This window comes from Phodopus roborovskii, unplaced genomic scaffold (assembly GCF_943737965.1).
Source record: "Phodopus roborovskii unplaced genomic scaffold, PHOROB, whole genome shotgun sequence".
Lineage (NCBI taxonomy): Eukaryota > Metazoa > Chordata > Mammalia > Rodentia > Cricetidae > Phodopus > Phodopus roborovskii.
In genome coordinates, this window is record NW_026126433.1 from 44669615 (window position 1) to 44685804 (window position 16190).

General features: G+C 36.8%; 1 protein-coding gene across 1 annotated transcript in view; it reads left to right on the plus strand.

Annotated features, from left to right (window-relative positions):
* Fmn2 (formin 2) overlaps nucleotides 1-16190 on the plus strand; it is a 282857-nt gene that overhangs the window by 201479 nt on the left and 65188 nt on the right. The window contains exon 15 of the mRNA XM_051186365.1: nucleotides 7935-7986. Coding sequence (XP_051042322.1) covers nucleotides 7935-7986 — 52 coding nt within the window. The remainder of the gene's footprint in view (nucleotides 1-7934; nucleotides 7987-16190) is intronic.

Genomic DNA, 16190 nt, shown 5'->3' on the forward strand with positions numbered 1-16190 from the left:
GACAGTGTTACAACTTTGGGGTCCATTGACATGACTTTGAATCTTGTCATTTTCAAGTAATATCTATTTCTAATACCTTGTGTGACATTTTTCACTTTCAATTCCAATAAACTGTAATAAAGGAACTTCCTCATTGGGGCTTATTATTATTGATTATTTCATATAAAATTAGCCTAGTATTATGCACATGGGCTATGGTACTCCAATATAGTTATTGTTGTCCAATATGTGAACATAATTTCTCAACCCATTGATCATTTTCTTAATGCAAATGACTATACAAATATATCACATGAACCCCAATAAAAGATCCCCAAAACATAATAGATGCTCAAATATTTGTTGAAATATTGGAATGCTCATTTATATGTCTATGATTTCTAGAATTGGCATACCCTCAGCTTCAAACATTGTTTTGGCAAGTAATATTAGGAAGAAGAGAAAACACATGGTTTTCAGATTTTTATTTCTAGCTATTTTATACTTGTATGTTTTAGATTCAGCAGTCAGACTTAGTAGATATTGCTTTTGATATTGAAGACTCAGATTTAAGATACATGTGTTTGCAGTTTTAATGCACAGCTTATAGTATTTCGATTTCTACCTGAAGGATGCTCATATAGAGTCATCTTGGTATCAGTGTGTATTCTTGACCACTTCAGTAACATAGTTGTTTCTTGGCAAAGGAAGAGACAGGAGTAGGCCTGGGTGTGTCTTCGTTTTTATACTATGTTAGTGGAAGTTGAGCAGAGATTGCCAAAGCTTAAAAGATGGAGTAACATACAGCTTCCAGGTATAATTTGTTTTGAATGTAGGTGATGTTAAGAATTGTTCTAATTGAAAATAGGCAACTCTTATAGTAATATTGACAGTGTTTTATATGTGCATGCACTGAATATTTTCCCAAGTCTTGTCCACTTTGGGCTTTTTAATATTTGGCATCATTCAGATGAATGTAGATCAGGATCTATAATGGCTTTACTGTAGTTTGGGTTTTGCTAAAAGCCACATAAATCAAATATTTTAAGTATGTATGGTTTTCAATTATATGGGTTATTAACAACAAACATTAATAGTTTATGTTTGCATATATATGTGTGTGTATATACATACATGCATACACACACACACACACACACACACACACACGGACGAAATGGTACATATTTTCCATGCACAGTTGAAATGCCCTCAGTACTAACAGGTAGCCATGAATTACTATAAAGGCTGAATTTAATGCAGTATTTTCCAGATACAAACTGTGCTCCTTCCAAGCCATTCTGCAGCAATTGTTTCATTGGCCTAAAAGCTTCAGCAGCATAGGGGCAGGGGGTGCAGTGAGGTGAGTCCTGGCTCTTTCTTTTGTTGTCTCAGGGAAGACACTCACAGAAACATCCCATCTGACATGTGACCCTTCCCAAATTTACTTGACTTTTAGTACATTGTCAAAAGGAGGAGTGTCTTAAAAGTCACAAAACTAAAAGCAATATATTTGCAGTTAAATGACAACCTCGGATGACTCAGAGGAAAGGCAGTGCATCTGTCTAGAGGAATAAGCCATACTGGCTGCACTTAAAAGCGACCCAAATGCACATTCATAGCTAATTATAAACAAAACTAGTTAACACTTTAAATAAAAGGAAAACTAGCACAAAGATTTAGAGCCTAGACAAACAGATGAAAGGGCCCTGAGTTGCCTTCCATCTGATATTACTCAGAGGCAACTCTGTCTCCAATTACCTGGGAATATGTGGCATTCCCTCATGAAAGCTGGAGATCAGAAAGGGCGTCCGTTCAATGACTCTGCTTACTCACAGTCGTTTGGAACAAGGTCAGGAGAAATGTCTCGCATTGCCAAAGAGTCTGGAGCCAGACAGAGACCAGAAACATAAATCACCAGGTCAGAAGACTAACTTAGTAGGGCAGCAAGCACCAGGAATAATTTGTGGGGCCAGATATTTGGGGAAGATGCATCAGTGCTGCCTGAGAAGATGTCATCAGGAGTGCTGGTTTTAACTACTGGCATGCTCAGTGGCCCTGAACCATCCAAGACAGTGGCCCCTTTGGTAGAATCAGGCTCAGATCTTAGTCTTATTATCTTAGTCTTACACTCTAATGCTAAAATAAATGAGCACAAATAAAATAAAAGTACTTAAAATGATGAAAGCTGCTTCCTAAGAAGTTTAGTGGTAGTTTTTGTTTTGTTTGTTTGTTGTGGTCCCAACCATGGACTTTCTCTGCCCCGAGTTGCAGATCTCTACCACTTAAATTTAAAGGCTAAAGAGTCATGGACAAAATGTAAGGTTTAATAATATCTAATGGCTAGCTCCTCTCTGAAGATCAAAAGTTAATTGACCAACTTTTCCTAGTATTAGTTCCCCATATAGTTTTAGGCCTATTAAAAGAATACTTGCTGATATTCTCTGTAGATTATCTATTCAAACCATGTTCTTCTTCACTATTTTTCCTTATACTCAAATCATTCTGTACTGAGTTGACTGATTTCTTTCACTGTCTTGGTTGTCATTCTATTACCAAGCCTGTTTTAGGTATGCATTGTCTCCAGACATTGTCTTAATGGTTCTTCTCAATAGTCAGGATGTGAATGGTTACCTGTGGTATACTCAGAATAACATATCTGCTTTGGAGGAGCATTGAAAACTTTGTTTTGTTTTGTTTATTTATTTATTTTTTTAAAGATGAGTTTTCACTATGGAGCTCTGGCTGTTCCAGAACATAATATATAGACCAGGCTGGCCTTAAACTCACAGATATCCACCTTCCTCTGCCTCCCAAGTGTTGAGAGTAAAAGTGTGTGACACTATACCCAGATACATTGCAAAATTTAAAGAAATCACTTTATCTTTGAGATTTTGGCACTTTCTCCCTAAGTTCATCAAAAGCACTCTTCCTTGGGGCAACTTTATCTACTGTTATGCCTTTTCAAAAATATTAAAAAATAAATGCAGGAAACTATTAGACTCAGCTGATACTACAGGAATTGAGAATACTCTTATGTCTGTTAAAATAACTATGGAGATGACTACAGAGTCAGCTGATAGTCCTGGCTACTAAAGAAGACACAGAGGGAGATCCCCTGAGCCCAGGAGAAAGGAAAAGAAGGGAAGAAAGAGAAAGGGAACCCTAACTATACATTCAAGTTAAGTAGTAATAAAAGAAATTTCCCTGAAAATGTCTTAGAATTATTCCAAAGATTTGGTATAGGATAGGCTTTGGAACATCATTTCTCCACATTGCTAGAGAGGTATTATTTTAGCTGTGTATATTTAAATCTTTATCTTATTTTGTAGAGGAAAATAAAAAGAAATCTGGTATATTCTGACAATCTGAAAATAATAAACCCCATCCTTTTTTAATAAATAATGACATGGAAATAAGAGGAAGGCTATCAAAGGTATTACACCAAGCCTTATGTCATAATATAGTATCTTACTGAAATATGAACCAACTCAATGAAAAAGAAAATGTCACTCCAGACTCATGAAGAAAGGTTGTGCCATAAAAGTGAGAGTCACAGTTATTAAAATTTATCATAGTCTAAAGGATAAACTAGAATTCAACCCAGGTATGTCTGAAGTAAATGATATTCAAGATCCAAACATTAGTACTAAAGGAATCTGGAGGGTGAAGGATTGGGACACTGGACAAGGTGTGTGCAACTTTCTAGTGGGAAATGTGCCAATGGATTTTCTTGGAGCTGGAGGGTGGAAGAGGGGGAATGCTTGGCAGTGATTTTATCCCTTGAGAGTTATTCAGACACTTCTGTTGCAAGTGGCCAGGGATATCATTGGGAAGGCTGTGGCAGAGGGAACCCAGCAATTCTTTGACATCTTAAAGCACATTGCAAACCCACCCAAACCAGACTTGCATCCGTTTGACCATTTTAAGTGTTCCCTTGGCTTTCCTACACAAACCTGACTTAGAATCATTGTGAGTTTTGTTTGTGGTGCTAGTTGTCAAGACCACAGTTTTCTGTATCCTAGACAAGTGCTATACTGCAGAAATATAGTCCCCTAATCAATAGTCATGTCTATAGGTGACCAGAAGACTGCAGTGTCATTATATGTGTAAAACAGTGAGCTATTTCCTCTGAAGAGTGGGGGATGAAACCTTACATGAATTATAAAGTGTAAATATTTTCTTTCCTTTCTTTTATATGATTATTTGAGCATACTTTAATCTTTTGTTGATATCTGACAGTACATATATAGGAAATCAGCGCCCAAAAGAACCTGAGCTTTCAAAACTCTTTATAGAATCAGGTGCACTATTAGAAATTACCTACAATTAATCTGTCTGTGTGTCTGTATGTCTCTCTCTCTCTCTCTCTCTCTCTCTCTCTCTCTCTCTCTCTGTGTGTGTGTGTGTGTGTGTGTGTGTGTGTGTGTGATGGTCAAGAAGTTTAGCAGAATCTTTCCATGGCTCCTGGGGATCAAACTCAAGTCACCAGGCTTATACAATAAAGCATCCTGAGCCATTGCACCAATCTGCCACAAGCAATGCTTTAGGAAATTTAAGAAAAAAAAATACTCCAGGAAATTTAAATATTCATATAACATGTTTGTGGTACTTGTAGAAAGTTATCTTGATTTCTGTGTCACCTTTAGCAAAGTCATAGTATCTCTGCAGATGAAGCTATGCTGAGATTTTCATCAATGTGCATAAATAGCTTGTCCCCACCATCCGCCCTTGGTGAAGGCAGATTTTTACTGATTTCAATAACATTTGATTTCAATTATCTGGGTTCATCTTCAGTACTTCAAACAGCCACAGCTTGCTGTCACTGAGTTAGCATCAAAATCTGTATTATAGTAAAACTTGCTATTTGTACAAATGACCCCAAAAGGAGACTCTGTCAATAACTCATTGATTGTGTTTTTGTGCAAAGATGAAGTGTGCACCCCAACTTTTAAGGCATTTTGTTATGTTGAACAAAGACCTGGCAAATAATGGGCAAGTGCCTTACCATTCAGCTCCAACCCTGACCCTTGGGTTTGAGATGAGGTTTCACTGTGTAGGTCAGACTGTCAGGAAGTTTGATCTTCCAATCCCCACTCTACTGCCTTATGTTCTAATAACAGATCTATGCCACCACGCCTATCTCTCAGAATGTATTTTTTTATTCAGATTATAATACAAAAGGAAATAGTCCCACTACTTGAATTGTTGACTCCACATTAAGATTTGAAATTTGGCCTTTAATATGCTTTCTTTGATCTCTAATTTGCCAGTTTATCAAAGCTGATTAGAGTTTCAATACACAAATTCCTGTCACTTGAAAATTGCGCAAAATTAATGGATAGAAGTCCCAAGCATCGCCTGTTATTCTAATTTGACTTTATTATTGTAGCATGGTTATAAGGTTTGGTAAGGAGATCTGTTTTTATGTTTTATTTCTTTGGTATGGATCAGTTTCCTGCCACATTGGATTAAAGTGGTTTGGGTTTTAATTTTTTTTAAGCCAACTTTCTCAGGCACTGAAATAAGAGCTGTGTTGGTTCACATCAAAAGGAATTATTACCAAGACTCACTTCATTCTCTTTTATCATGATTTAAGGGCATACGTTTTTAAAAAGCTGCAGGAATATGTTTTCTGTATCTTGATATGATGTCAAAACATTATAAAACCGTGGTTGGTTCAAGTCAAGATTTTTCAGAACTTCAATTTCAAAACTTACGGAAGACATTTACTTCACATATACTGGTCATTGTAGACGTTATGCTGAATAATTTGCATATGTTGACAAGTGAATCTGATTGCCAAAGTCACGTGGCTCACATTAATCTCATGGGAATTGAAGATAGCTCTTGGGAGTATCCGTTTCATGTGCTTTTAGTTTCGTAAATCATTTACTTGGATCTTCTAAAATAGTCCAGAAATTATTTCCATCAATTCTTTTGTTGTTGTTGTTGTTTTTGTTTTTTCAAGACAGGGTTTTTCTGTGGCTTTGGAGCCTGTCCTGGAACTAGCTCTTGTGGACCAGACTGGTCTCAAACTCACAGAGATCCTCCTGCCTCTGCCCCCCCATGCCCCCACCCCCGATTGCCAGGATTAAAGGCGTGTACCACCACAGCCTGGCCCATCAATTCTTTTAATCTATGTATTTTTCAAGAAAATGAGCAAACAAAAAAAAGTCCTTTGTTGAAATAATTTTCATTCAGGCTATTTTTGTTATTTCCCCTTGGAGGCACTGTATATGATTCTAGAATTGTTTCCTGAAGCTAACCCTGTTTTCTTTTAGGCACTCTGAAGCTGGTTTTTATCTCAGTATGTTCATACTAGAGCCTTTTAGAGTGGAGTATCTAATGTGCATCCCAGTTTTCAGTGTGGCTAATGATAGACCTGTAAACAATCAAAAGTACAAAAAGGGAAAGGAAAGAAGAAAAAAAAAGAGCCTTGCTGCCAGTTCAAATGATCCCTGTTAAATGTTGACATCCACTACTGAAAGTGTTGGCCTGCTGACACTGTCAGTACAATAGAGATGCTATACAGACCTTCAGTCAGAACAGTTGTTAAAACTGTAAAACTTTAATGAACGCAAGGTATGCTATTGTGTTTTAAGTAGTGAGAGAGACACTTAAACAATTCCCAAGGGATCATGGGTTTTATTTGGACAAGTTTGCCAGTGGTTTTTTTTTTTTGTTTGTTTTTGTTTTGTTTTGTTTTGTCTTATGATTGTAGAACTGATTAACTTACCCTGCTCCATCTTGCCTTCTGATTTTTCCAAATGGCCCCCAATATTACCCAGGGGAGAAGGGTTATAAATTGACAACTTCTTTGTTTCCTTTTTTTTTTTAATCTCATGCAGGTCTGTTTTTATGGGAGAGGTGTTATGAAGACTGTGTAGGTGTGATAATGTTTTCCTATAGTCTCCTATAGCTTGGTGGTTTTCTACCTGTGGGTGGGCAATAATAATGAAATTGTTAATTTGTGAATCCTTTTCAGTCTTTAGACTGAAAATAATGAGTGTCTGGCTTAATAGTGTGTCTGAAATATTTATGCCAAATATATATGCACAAAGAAGAAGAGAGGAGGGTCGTAGAATATTTCCATAACTTCTTGGAATTCTTACATCTCAAAGAAGGTGAAAGTTGCTGTCACAAGTTTCCGTTAATGGAATCACTATCTGATTTTTTGAGTAATTTGAAATCTTCATTCCTGTTCTAAGTCTGATCTGTGAGTTTCTGTCAGGCATCTTTATTTTAAGAGGTGGGAAATAGAACAAATCAAGTTGAGTTTCAAGCTAGGTGACAAAGCACTTGCCTATCACAGGAGAGGTCTGGATTTGATCTCCAGTTCTAACCAAATATACATACATACATACATACATACACACACATACACACACATATCATATATATGTATATATGTGTACATATGTGTATGTATATATATACATATATATGTATATGTATATATAATGATAAATGGGTGTATAATGATGTATCTCTTTCAGAGAAGATCATATCTGTCACTTGAGATCTATCCCAAAACACATGGCTACAAAGAATTTAAAATGTGTATCACATTCATTTGTTTATATTTCCAACTTGATGGTTGTACTTGTGCTTGAGAGAATTATTTTTAACAAATTTGTTGATATTTTTAAGTCCCAGCATAATCAATGTAACTATGAAAGTAGTGTACCAAGTCCTTAGGTCGCAGTGTCGGGGCCAATTAATTATTCATAACCTAAAAATTTTGGTTGGTTATGTAAAAATCTTTTATGTCCATGTATTAGTGTCAATTTAATCCAGTTTGATAATACTTCTAGCATATCAGTATATTAATAGAGTTAAGATAATATCTGGCTGGAGAACATTAGAATTCATAGTTAAATCTGATGTTTTGATTGTATACTCTCTGAGATGGCAGAGCAATGTACCCACCTGGCCTCTTCTTGTATTTTCAGCCAAAATTGACCAAGAGTCACAAGAGGCTGCCCTGACAGAGACTCATAAATGGTAAGACATTACTTTTCTTTAATATAATATTTCTTCTCAGAATAGCCTTATGAAGATTTTTTGTTTGTTTTAACCCTAGGAACCAGTACTTGGTTGTGGGGTATTTTGTTTTGTTACTTTCAAGCAAAAAATTGTAGTCTAATGTAAGAGTGTACCTTGGGTCCACAGTGAATTTCTGAAAGTTGCTATGGCACATAATACTGTAATTGCTAAGTTGTAAGGAGCAGCCTCACCTCTTTTTGATGGGATTCAGAAGAAAGGAAATGAAAAATTATACAAGATATGGAGAAGCTGCATTTTGTTTTGTTTGTTCTTATTTTTTGTTCGCATAAAATTAATGGATCTTATTATGATGTATTCATAAATACTTATCATTGTACTTTGCTTATATTTGCTCCTCACTATCTTCTATACCCCTCTTAATTTACTTATCTCTATAGCAATTTTGGTTAAAAAATACTTTTACTTTCTAAGCTTGAAATTTATCATTCCATCATTTCTTGTCATTTAGGGATTGTGTTGAGCAGTAGCAGGTTATTCTCATGTGTTTTTTCTTTCTGAAATGATACTTTTCTCGAATAACTTTTCTTTCTTTTGTATTTTGGGCATCTTAATTGTAATGTGTCATAGAGAAATTCTGTCATTATGTGTGTTTGGGATTCTAAAACCTTCGTATGATTGGATTCCCATTTCTTTTCCTAAATTTGGGGAATTTTCTGCTCTAATGTCACTGAATAAATTACCAAGGACTTTAGTGTTTACCTCAGCTCTTACCTTTATCACATTGTAATTTTGAGTCTTGATCATATGTTGGGGTTCTTGAAGTTGTGATCATGGTCATTGACATTTTTTTCCATGATATTTGATATCACATTTCCTCAATCTTATCTTCCTTCCTTGATGTTCTATTTTCTGATTGGTTGACTGTATTGTAATGATGATTTTTCATTGCTTTTTTTTAAAAAACGTTTATTTAATTATACAGTTTTTAATTTCCAGCATTTCTTTCTGATTATTACTATTATTAATCTCAGTTTTCTTGATGATTTTCTTTTTGGCATTCTAAACTTTTCATCCACACTGCCAGCTTTCTGTTTTTGAATCTTCTTTCCAGGTCTTGGATTGATCACATGATGTTTTTCAGTCCATTTATTGTGATTTCCTTGAGGCCATAGATCAGTATTATACAAACATACATGCACGCACACACACACAATTTTTAAATCATTTCACCCTCCTCAGATTTTTAATTCAGTAGCTTAGGGGTTGCAATAGTTTAGCCATGCTTCCTTGCTTTTTCATATTTGTGTTATACTTTGACTTTCTTGTTTGTTTGTCTCTCCAGTGTTATTTGAGGGATCTTTTATTGATTGGCCGTCTCTCTGGGGCTCATTTTCCAGCAGACGTAAAGATAAAATACACTGTGTTTAGGTGAGGCCTCTGTTTTCCATGCACAGTATGGGCCTGGAAAATTCACTCACTTCTTCTCACTCTTGTTCTAGACCCCTAAGCATTTGTCTTGTCTCCTGTCTCTCCCTTTTTGGATTTCCAAAGATCTACCCCTCTTTCTGTCTTTTGAAAATAGTAGTCTTGTTTTTCTTCCTTATCTTGAGTTTTCTTCTTTGCTCTGAAACTTGGAAAGTAACGAGTACGGTTTTTCTTCCTGCCGCCAGGTCTTGTCACGCCACTGCGCCAGCCCCAATTAACACACACAGAGACTCTGTGTTTGATATAATCCTGTTGGCCTGTTACTAGTTCCTCATCGGCTAGCTCTATCTTAATTATTAACCCATTTCTATGTATTTCACGTGGTCTTATTGAAAGTGGAATGTTCTCTCCAGACTCTCCATCTTGACTCTCTTTACCTACTTCCTCTTTCCTCCTTGTCTCCTAGTCCCTCCTATCTTGCTTTCCTATTGGCCAACAGTGCTTTATTCATTAACCAGTATGAGAAACATATATACATAATGGCATCTCCCATCATCTCCTCTTTTCTGTCTAAATAAAAAGAAGGGTTTTAAGCTTAACATAGCAAAATATATAACACAACAGTTATCAAATAAGAATCACAGTTAACAATATTTAGTCCATTAACATTTAGCAATATTAAAAGAAACTATTCTATCATCTATCCTATATTTGTGAGTCTAAAGTCCTATATGTAACTTATCTTTAATCCTAACTAAGGAAAACTATAACCATAACTATTTGTCTTTATCTCCTTCAAAGACCACAGAAGGATAGTATATAAACTCTAGAAATGACAGAGACAACTCACTGCCTGGCAAACTGATGAAAGAATTGGCAAGTTCTAAGAAAGCAAAAGCCGAAGTCAAGACATAAATCACAACATACGCAAATCCAATGAGTTGAAAATACTAATGATAAAATGTTTAGCAAAACAGCCATTTTAATCTTTAGAAATAAAGATAAGTAGTAGGTTATCTGAAACATTTGACATTTCCTCCAAAATATATCTTTATACCATTTTTTTCCACAATTCTATGTAGCCCAGGCTGTGCTCAGTAGTAGCTCTGTGAAGAAAGGCAGCATAACCCTTCTAAGGACCTTTACTGTTGAGCCAGGTCTTTCATATGCCATAGCACTAGACCTTAAACTACTCTTAAAACCATCAGCTAAATAGTATTTACTTTGCTAAAGAGGATTAAATAACATGATCTCTGGTGGGTGTTTTAGTACTTTTAAGTGATTCATATATATTATCTACTGTAGGGCTAGGGAGATGGGTCAGTTAGTGAAGTGCCTGTTTCACAAACCTGTCTGAGTTCAGCCTGATGGCTCCCATGTACAAAGCTGATGATGGTGGTGCATACCTACAGTCCCAGTACATAGACAGCAGGACCCCTAGTCCTTGTAGGGCAGCTTGTCCTGCTAAAGGGGTGATTTACAGGTTCAGCAGGAGACCCTGCTTCAAGAACTAAGGTGGGAAATTAGAAAGAAAGATACCCAATGTTAACCTCTGGCTTACACATAAACACACAGATACATGTACAAACACATACACACCCATGCATGCTCTCATATACACACATCCATAGTGGTAGAAATGGTCTGTGAAGAAGAAACCATGACAACAAGAGACTCTGCACCTCAGGTTCTGCTTGTAAGTGTCACTTTGGGCAAAGTGAGCCACGTGAGCCACTGTCTTCTTCCTGCTGCTCTGCCTAAGAGACTTAGCTGGTTTGGGAATAGAACTGGAAGAATTCCAAATCTAAAGACTTTATCAATAAAGAAAAGAAAAAGCATTTGGCAGAGAAAAAAATGAAGAACATTCTTATATCCCATGATACAGTTTAACAGAGGGCTAAGCTTGGCCAAACTTATCAGAAGTTTAACAGAAAGAATGAAAGATAGAGACATACAAGAAGGATCCTTCTGGGATCACAGTTGATACTGGAAGTTTAGAAGCCTGTACATGCTCTCCTGTAGACTTCAGACCAGGATAGGACAGACAGAAACCTTCTCCAGTCTGATTTGAGATCCCTTGCTGCATGTTGCAAGCCATATAACCTCTGACCAACCTCTGGCTGAACAGTTCTGACTCTGAGAACTCCCAGGATGCCAGAGTTAAAAATAAAATCTCACAATATTTACTCTCCATGACCCATGTTTGCCAGTACTAAGTAAGTTCTTGCTTCTGAAGAATTACATATGAGCCAGGAGAAATGTTTTTGCTTGGTGTGCTGAGAACACCACTCTGTCAGGTTGACTGGCTTTTTTCAGGGTTAAGGGGGAATGGTCAGTTCTCACTAGATTCTAAAGTTCCTTGTCCCCTTTGTAGCGGTAAAGCCTCAGCTATGTTCTATACCCTGTTACCTGCTACCCCCATTAGTGGATCACATTAGAATTCAAAGCCTTGGTCTTTTATGTCACTCCTATTTGTTCTTGCCTTGGCTTCCTTACAGTCAGCTAAAACTGAGACAAAGCAGTCCACTCAGCAAGGCCTTTGAAAAGGTGAGCTAAGAATTCGTATTCATTTAGACCTGCAAGTATCTCATCTTCTAGTTTTTTTTTATCTTTACTCTTGTTATTTTCTATGTATCATGTTATCATAAGCCAAATAAAATCATCCTGGGGATAAGATCTGGAACAAACAAACTGGGTCTGTTTGTGTAAGTTTGTGCTCACAAACTCGGTCTTCATTCTCCAGTTTTCTATTAGCTCTTTCTGACCTTCAGACAGAAAATACAGTGGGGCGTTTCATTTCAATGAATGTATTGACAGCCTCTTAACAACAGGAAGTTTCTGCTTAATTCCTGGTTTGTTTGTTTGTTTGTTTTTTAAATCTGGGTGATACAGCAAATGCTTAAGAAGACTTAGTTTATGTTGTGTGAGAGATCCATTGACGGCCTGCTGACATGTTTGATTTTAGAAATGGCGACCATTTATAAGTAATAAGAATTTCTGGGTCAGGCTTCAGATGTGGGAATGATAAAGGATGAATGCCCTTCCTCTGTCAAAAGAGAAGTGTCTGAAGAGTTTTGATGCATCACACCACACTGTATGGTCACAGAGGCTCCTGAGAAAGAAGGTAGGGTTTTTTGATGGACAGAGCCTTGCTGGTTCCTTGGAGCTAAGCTCTTTTCCTTCAGGAATGTAGCAGGTGAGCCACGCTGTAGTGTCTGGGACTCTCCTTCCTCTGCCCTCTGAGGCCTTAGCAAAGGACTTTCTTGTTCTTTCCAATGCCCAAAGCTTCTTTGTGTATGGTTGGTGAGAGAATTTCCTAGAAAAATGCTTGCTAAACTAAATGCACACGTGCACATTCACAAGAATGCACATGCCCACAGACATGCAAACACACAAAACTACTTTCTCCCCTCCCTCCCACAACACACAACACACAGAGACATGAAGATGGGGCACACATATAGAAAGAAATGAAGTCAAAAATCCACTGTTCACAAACACACACACATGCTCATACACAAATACAGGTTCAAATACTCACAGAGAAGCAGATTTGTATGCATACAGAACACAGACATATACACTGTCACATATACACATATATACAGGTACACATATACAGCCATATAAGTATACACACACATATATGCATTAGAACATACACAGGAGCACAGTGTGAGCTTGTGCTGAAAAAATTACACCCAACAGACCTTTGTGTTATATCTTTTTTTTTTTACAAAATATTTTCTAAAATGAATAAACTATTATCAAGAAAGTTTTATTTTCTTTTTTATTTGTTTGTGAGAGAGGAAAGAGAGAGAGAGAAAAAAAGAAAAAGGAAACATGTCTAGAGCATGTCTGTGGTGTGAAAGTATCATGTACACACATAGAAGTCAGAGAACAACTTGGGGGTGTTGATTCTCTTTTGCCCTATGGGTCCTGGGGCTTCAGCTCAAATTGTCAGGCTCAGCAGTAAAGGCATTGCCCCTGAGCTGCCTTGCCAAGCTCCTCAAACTGTTTTTAAAATGTTTCAGAATAGAAGTCTCTTTCTTGGGGTGCTATAAATAAAGATAGACTGTAACCAATCAATGTTCCTTTCTCTCTTCCTTGTGTTCAAGATTGACTCTAGTCTTTAAGCACATTAGCCCCATACTCTGTACTAGCCATACTAGCTAATGTCATCATAAGACAATAAAGATTTGTTAAATAAAGGAGCAGGTAAGGTTTGGAATATGAGGTGTGTGTCCTTACATGCTGTTTTCTGGACCTGACATGGCCAGGATATTGCAGTCATGATCACAGCAGCTGTGTCTACCTGTATGAGGTCTGGACACAACAAATAGTATAAAGGTAGGAGGCAAACTAGCTGTGAAGTTGTGGGAAGGTGATGAGCAGGAGTGAAGGGAGATAAGAGAGAGTAAGGGGTTTAGTATAAATGGGATATATTATATTCATATATGAAATTGTCCAGGAATTGAAAGGTGGAAAGGAATCAATTACCACAATTCTCTTGAAGTAATAAATCAGTGTCTTTTAGTATTATTATGGGATGAAGCTTTGAGTATATAGCTTAGAATTTACTTAAACCATCTCTTAGGGTCTTTTAAAACTAATTTTAAGAATAACAGGACAGGATTTTGCTATTTAGCTCAGACTAATCTTAAACACCCGAGACTCCTGCCTTACAATTCTGAGTACTGGGATTTCAGGTATGTGCCACTATTACCCAACACTAACCCACCCCCTTAAGGGAAAATATGGTAGCTTCTCCCTCCCTTTACATTTTGTTTAAATATAAGCAGAAATATTGGAAACGACCAGTTTCAAAAGGAAGTGATAGTAAGAAAAGAAAGCAATTTTTAAAAAGAATTTGAATTAGCAAATCTTAAGACTAAATACTATTTCTGCATGCAATATCCCTGGAGTGATATTTTACCGAAGCCAAGATTGCATAACAAATGAGTTGACATGGAAAAATAATCTTTCATGCAAAATAAAGACAAAACATAAGAGGCAGGAGAAGGGGGTAACTGTTAGGTTCCAAAGGTTTCATATAGTATCTAACTAGGAGAGAAAATATTTAATCAGTCCTGACTGATGCACACATACTTTATCATATTTAGTGACTTTTAGAGTGTCAGTTTGTAAAGTGTTTATCCGAGGAATGGACTTCTGGCACAGAGATAAAATGAAAAGTGAAATGTTTAGTTCCTAATAGGCATATTTTGCAGAGTCTTTCTGAGTAACTATCCAGAGATGAATAGAAAGACTACAGGTCTTGTTTATCTGCTGATGCTGGCAGACCATACAGGCTCCAGCCTGGTATTAAAACTGAAGTGACATGGAATGTCTTTGCAGAACCCCCAAACAATGACATCATTCCTTTAGCAATATTGATAAAGTCAAGCAAAGTTGGAGTTTCTTACTTCACAGTTTGGATTTTTGACTTAACTCCTTCAGATCCTGCCAGGAGACTCACTATTTAAAGGCTAGAAGAACAAGCTGGGAGCCTCCAGAAAAGATGGTAGAAATCTGGATATCCTGCTTTTTATCTTTAGGCCTTGTGGTACCTTTAGGCTCAACACTTTGTAGAAATGGATTTACTTCTGTGGCAGCATCAATTAATCCTTTGTAGAAATCTATTGACCTTTTATCAGTGTGAGAGCCATGGATCCCTCTGCAGGTTCCATGGCTTTTGAGGGAAGGAGATGACTATCAAATGTTGTTACCTTCAGTTTGTGTGCATTTGGAATAAAAAGATTTCAGAACTGTCTTCTTCTGAGAGTGTCAGTGCCTCCTCTGCCCAGTTGTAGATAAAAATTATAAGGGAAAATCCACCAAAGCTGTTCTGTCCTTTTATGTTTATGGTAAGAAATGACCAGTTACATGGAGTCAAGTTCTTTCATGTTCCAATATTTAAAAGTAATCGGAGGTCTAAATTAGACAAAACTATCTCCAGAAGCCCCCCACGTTGATACAACTAGAACTCCCAAACTTTCGCCTCCTAAAAACAAGAAAAATAGACATTACATCACTGTGTTTTTAGTGGTGACTTTAATCACTTTGGTTTTGACATATATGTTGTTAGTGGTAGAAGAGGAGAAAATAAGGCAGAAAAGTAGGGGGATAGAATCTTCCCAGTTTTGTTCTTTAAGAAATAGATAGTAGAAATAGGGTAGAGGCTAATAATTAAGTTTTCAGGTATATTTAAGCATAATAGAATAATTCATTCAGGTTAGAAGTCATGTTTCCATCATAGTAGCTGTTACAGAACAAGAAAGAAAAAGGTGGTGAGTAAGAGCAGTCCAAGAAAATAGTCCATCATCATTCTAGATTTTTTTTCCACCAAGGGAAGCATGAAGCATGAAAAGTGCAACAGTTATTGATGATATAATCTAAGCAGACATTTCACCAGGGTGATTAGAATATTATTTAAAGGATTGTAATTGAGCCAACCATGGTGGTGCATATCTTTAATTCCAGCACTCAGGAGGCATAGGCAGGCAGATCTTTATGAATTCTAGGACAGCCTGGTCAATAAAGCAAATTCCAGGGCAGCCATGGCTACACAGAGAAACCCTATAGAAACCCTATATCAAAAACAAAGCAAACCAAAAGGTTGTAATTCAAATGAGTCCACCTTTGGTTACAAGATATAAAAAATGTTAAATTACAGCCACAAAACATTTTCAGAGGCTTATGGAGTCCAAGGCAAAGATATACTACCTTACAAAAGGTAGAACCCAGGCTGAATGTAAGACCAATATTCCCACCAT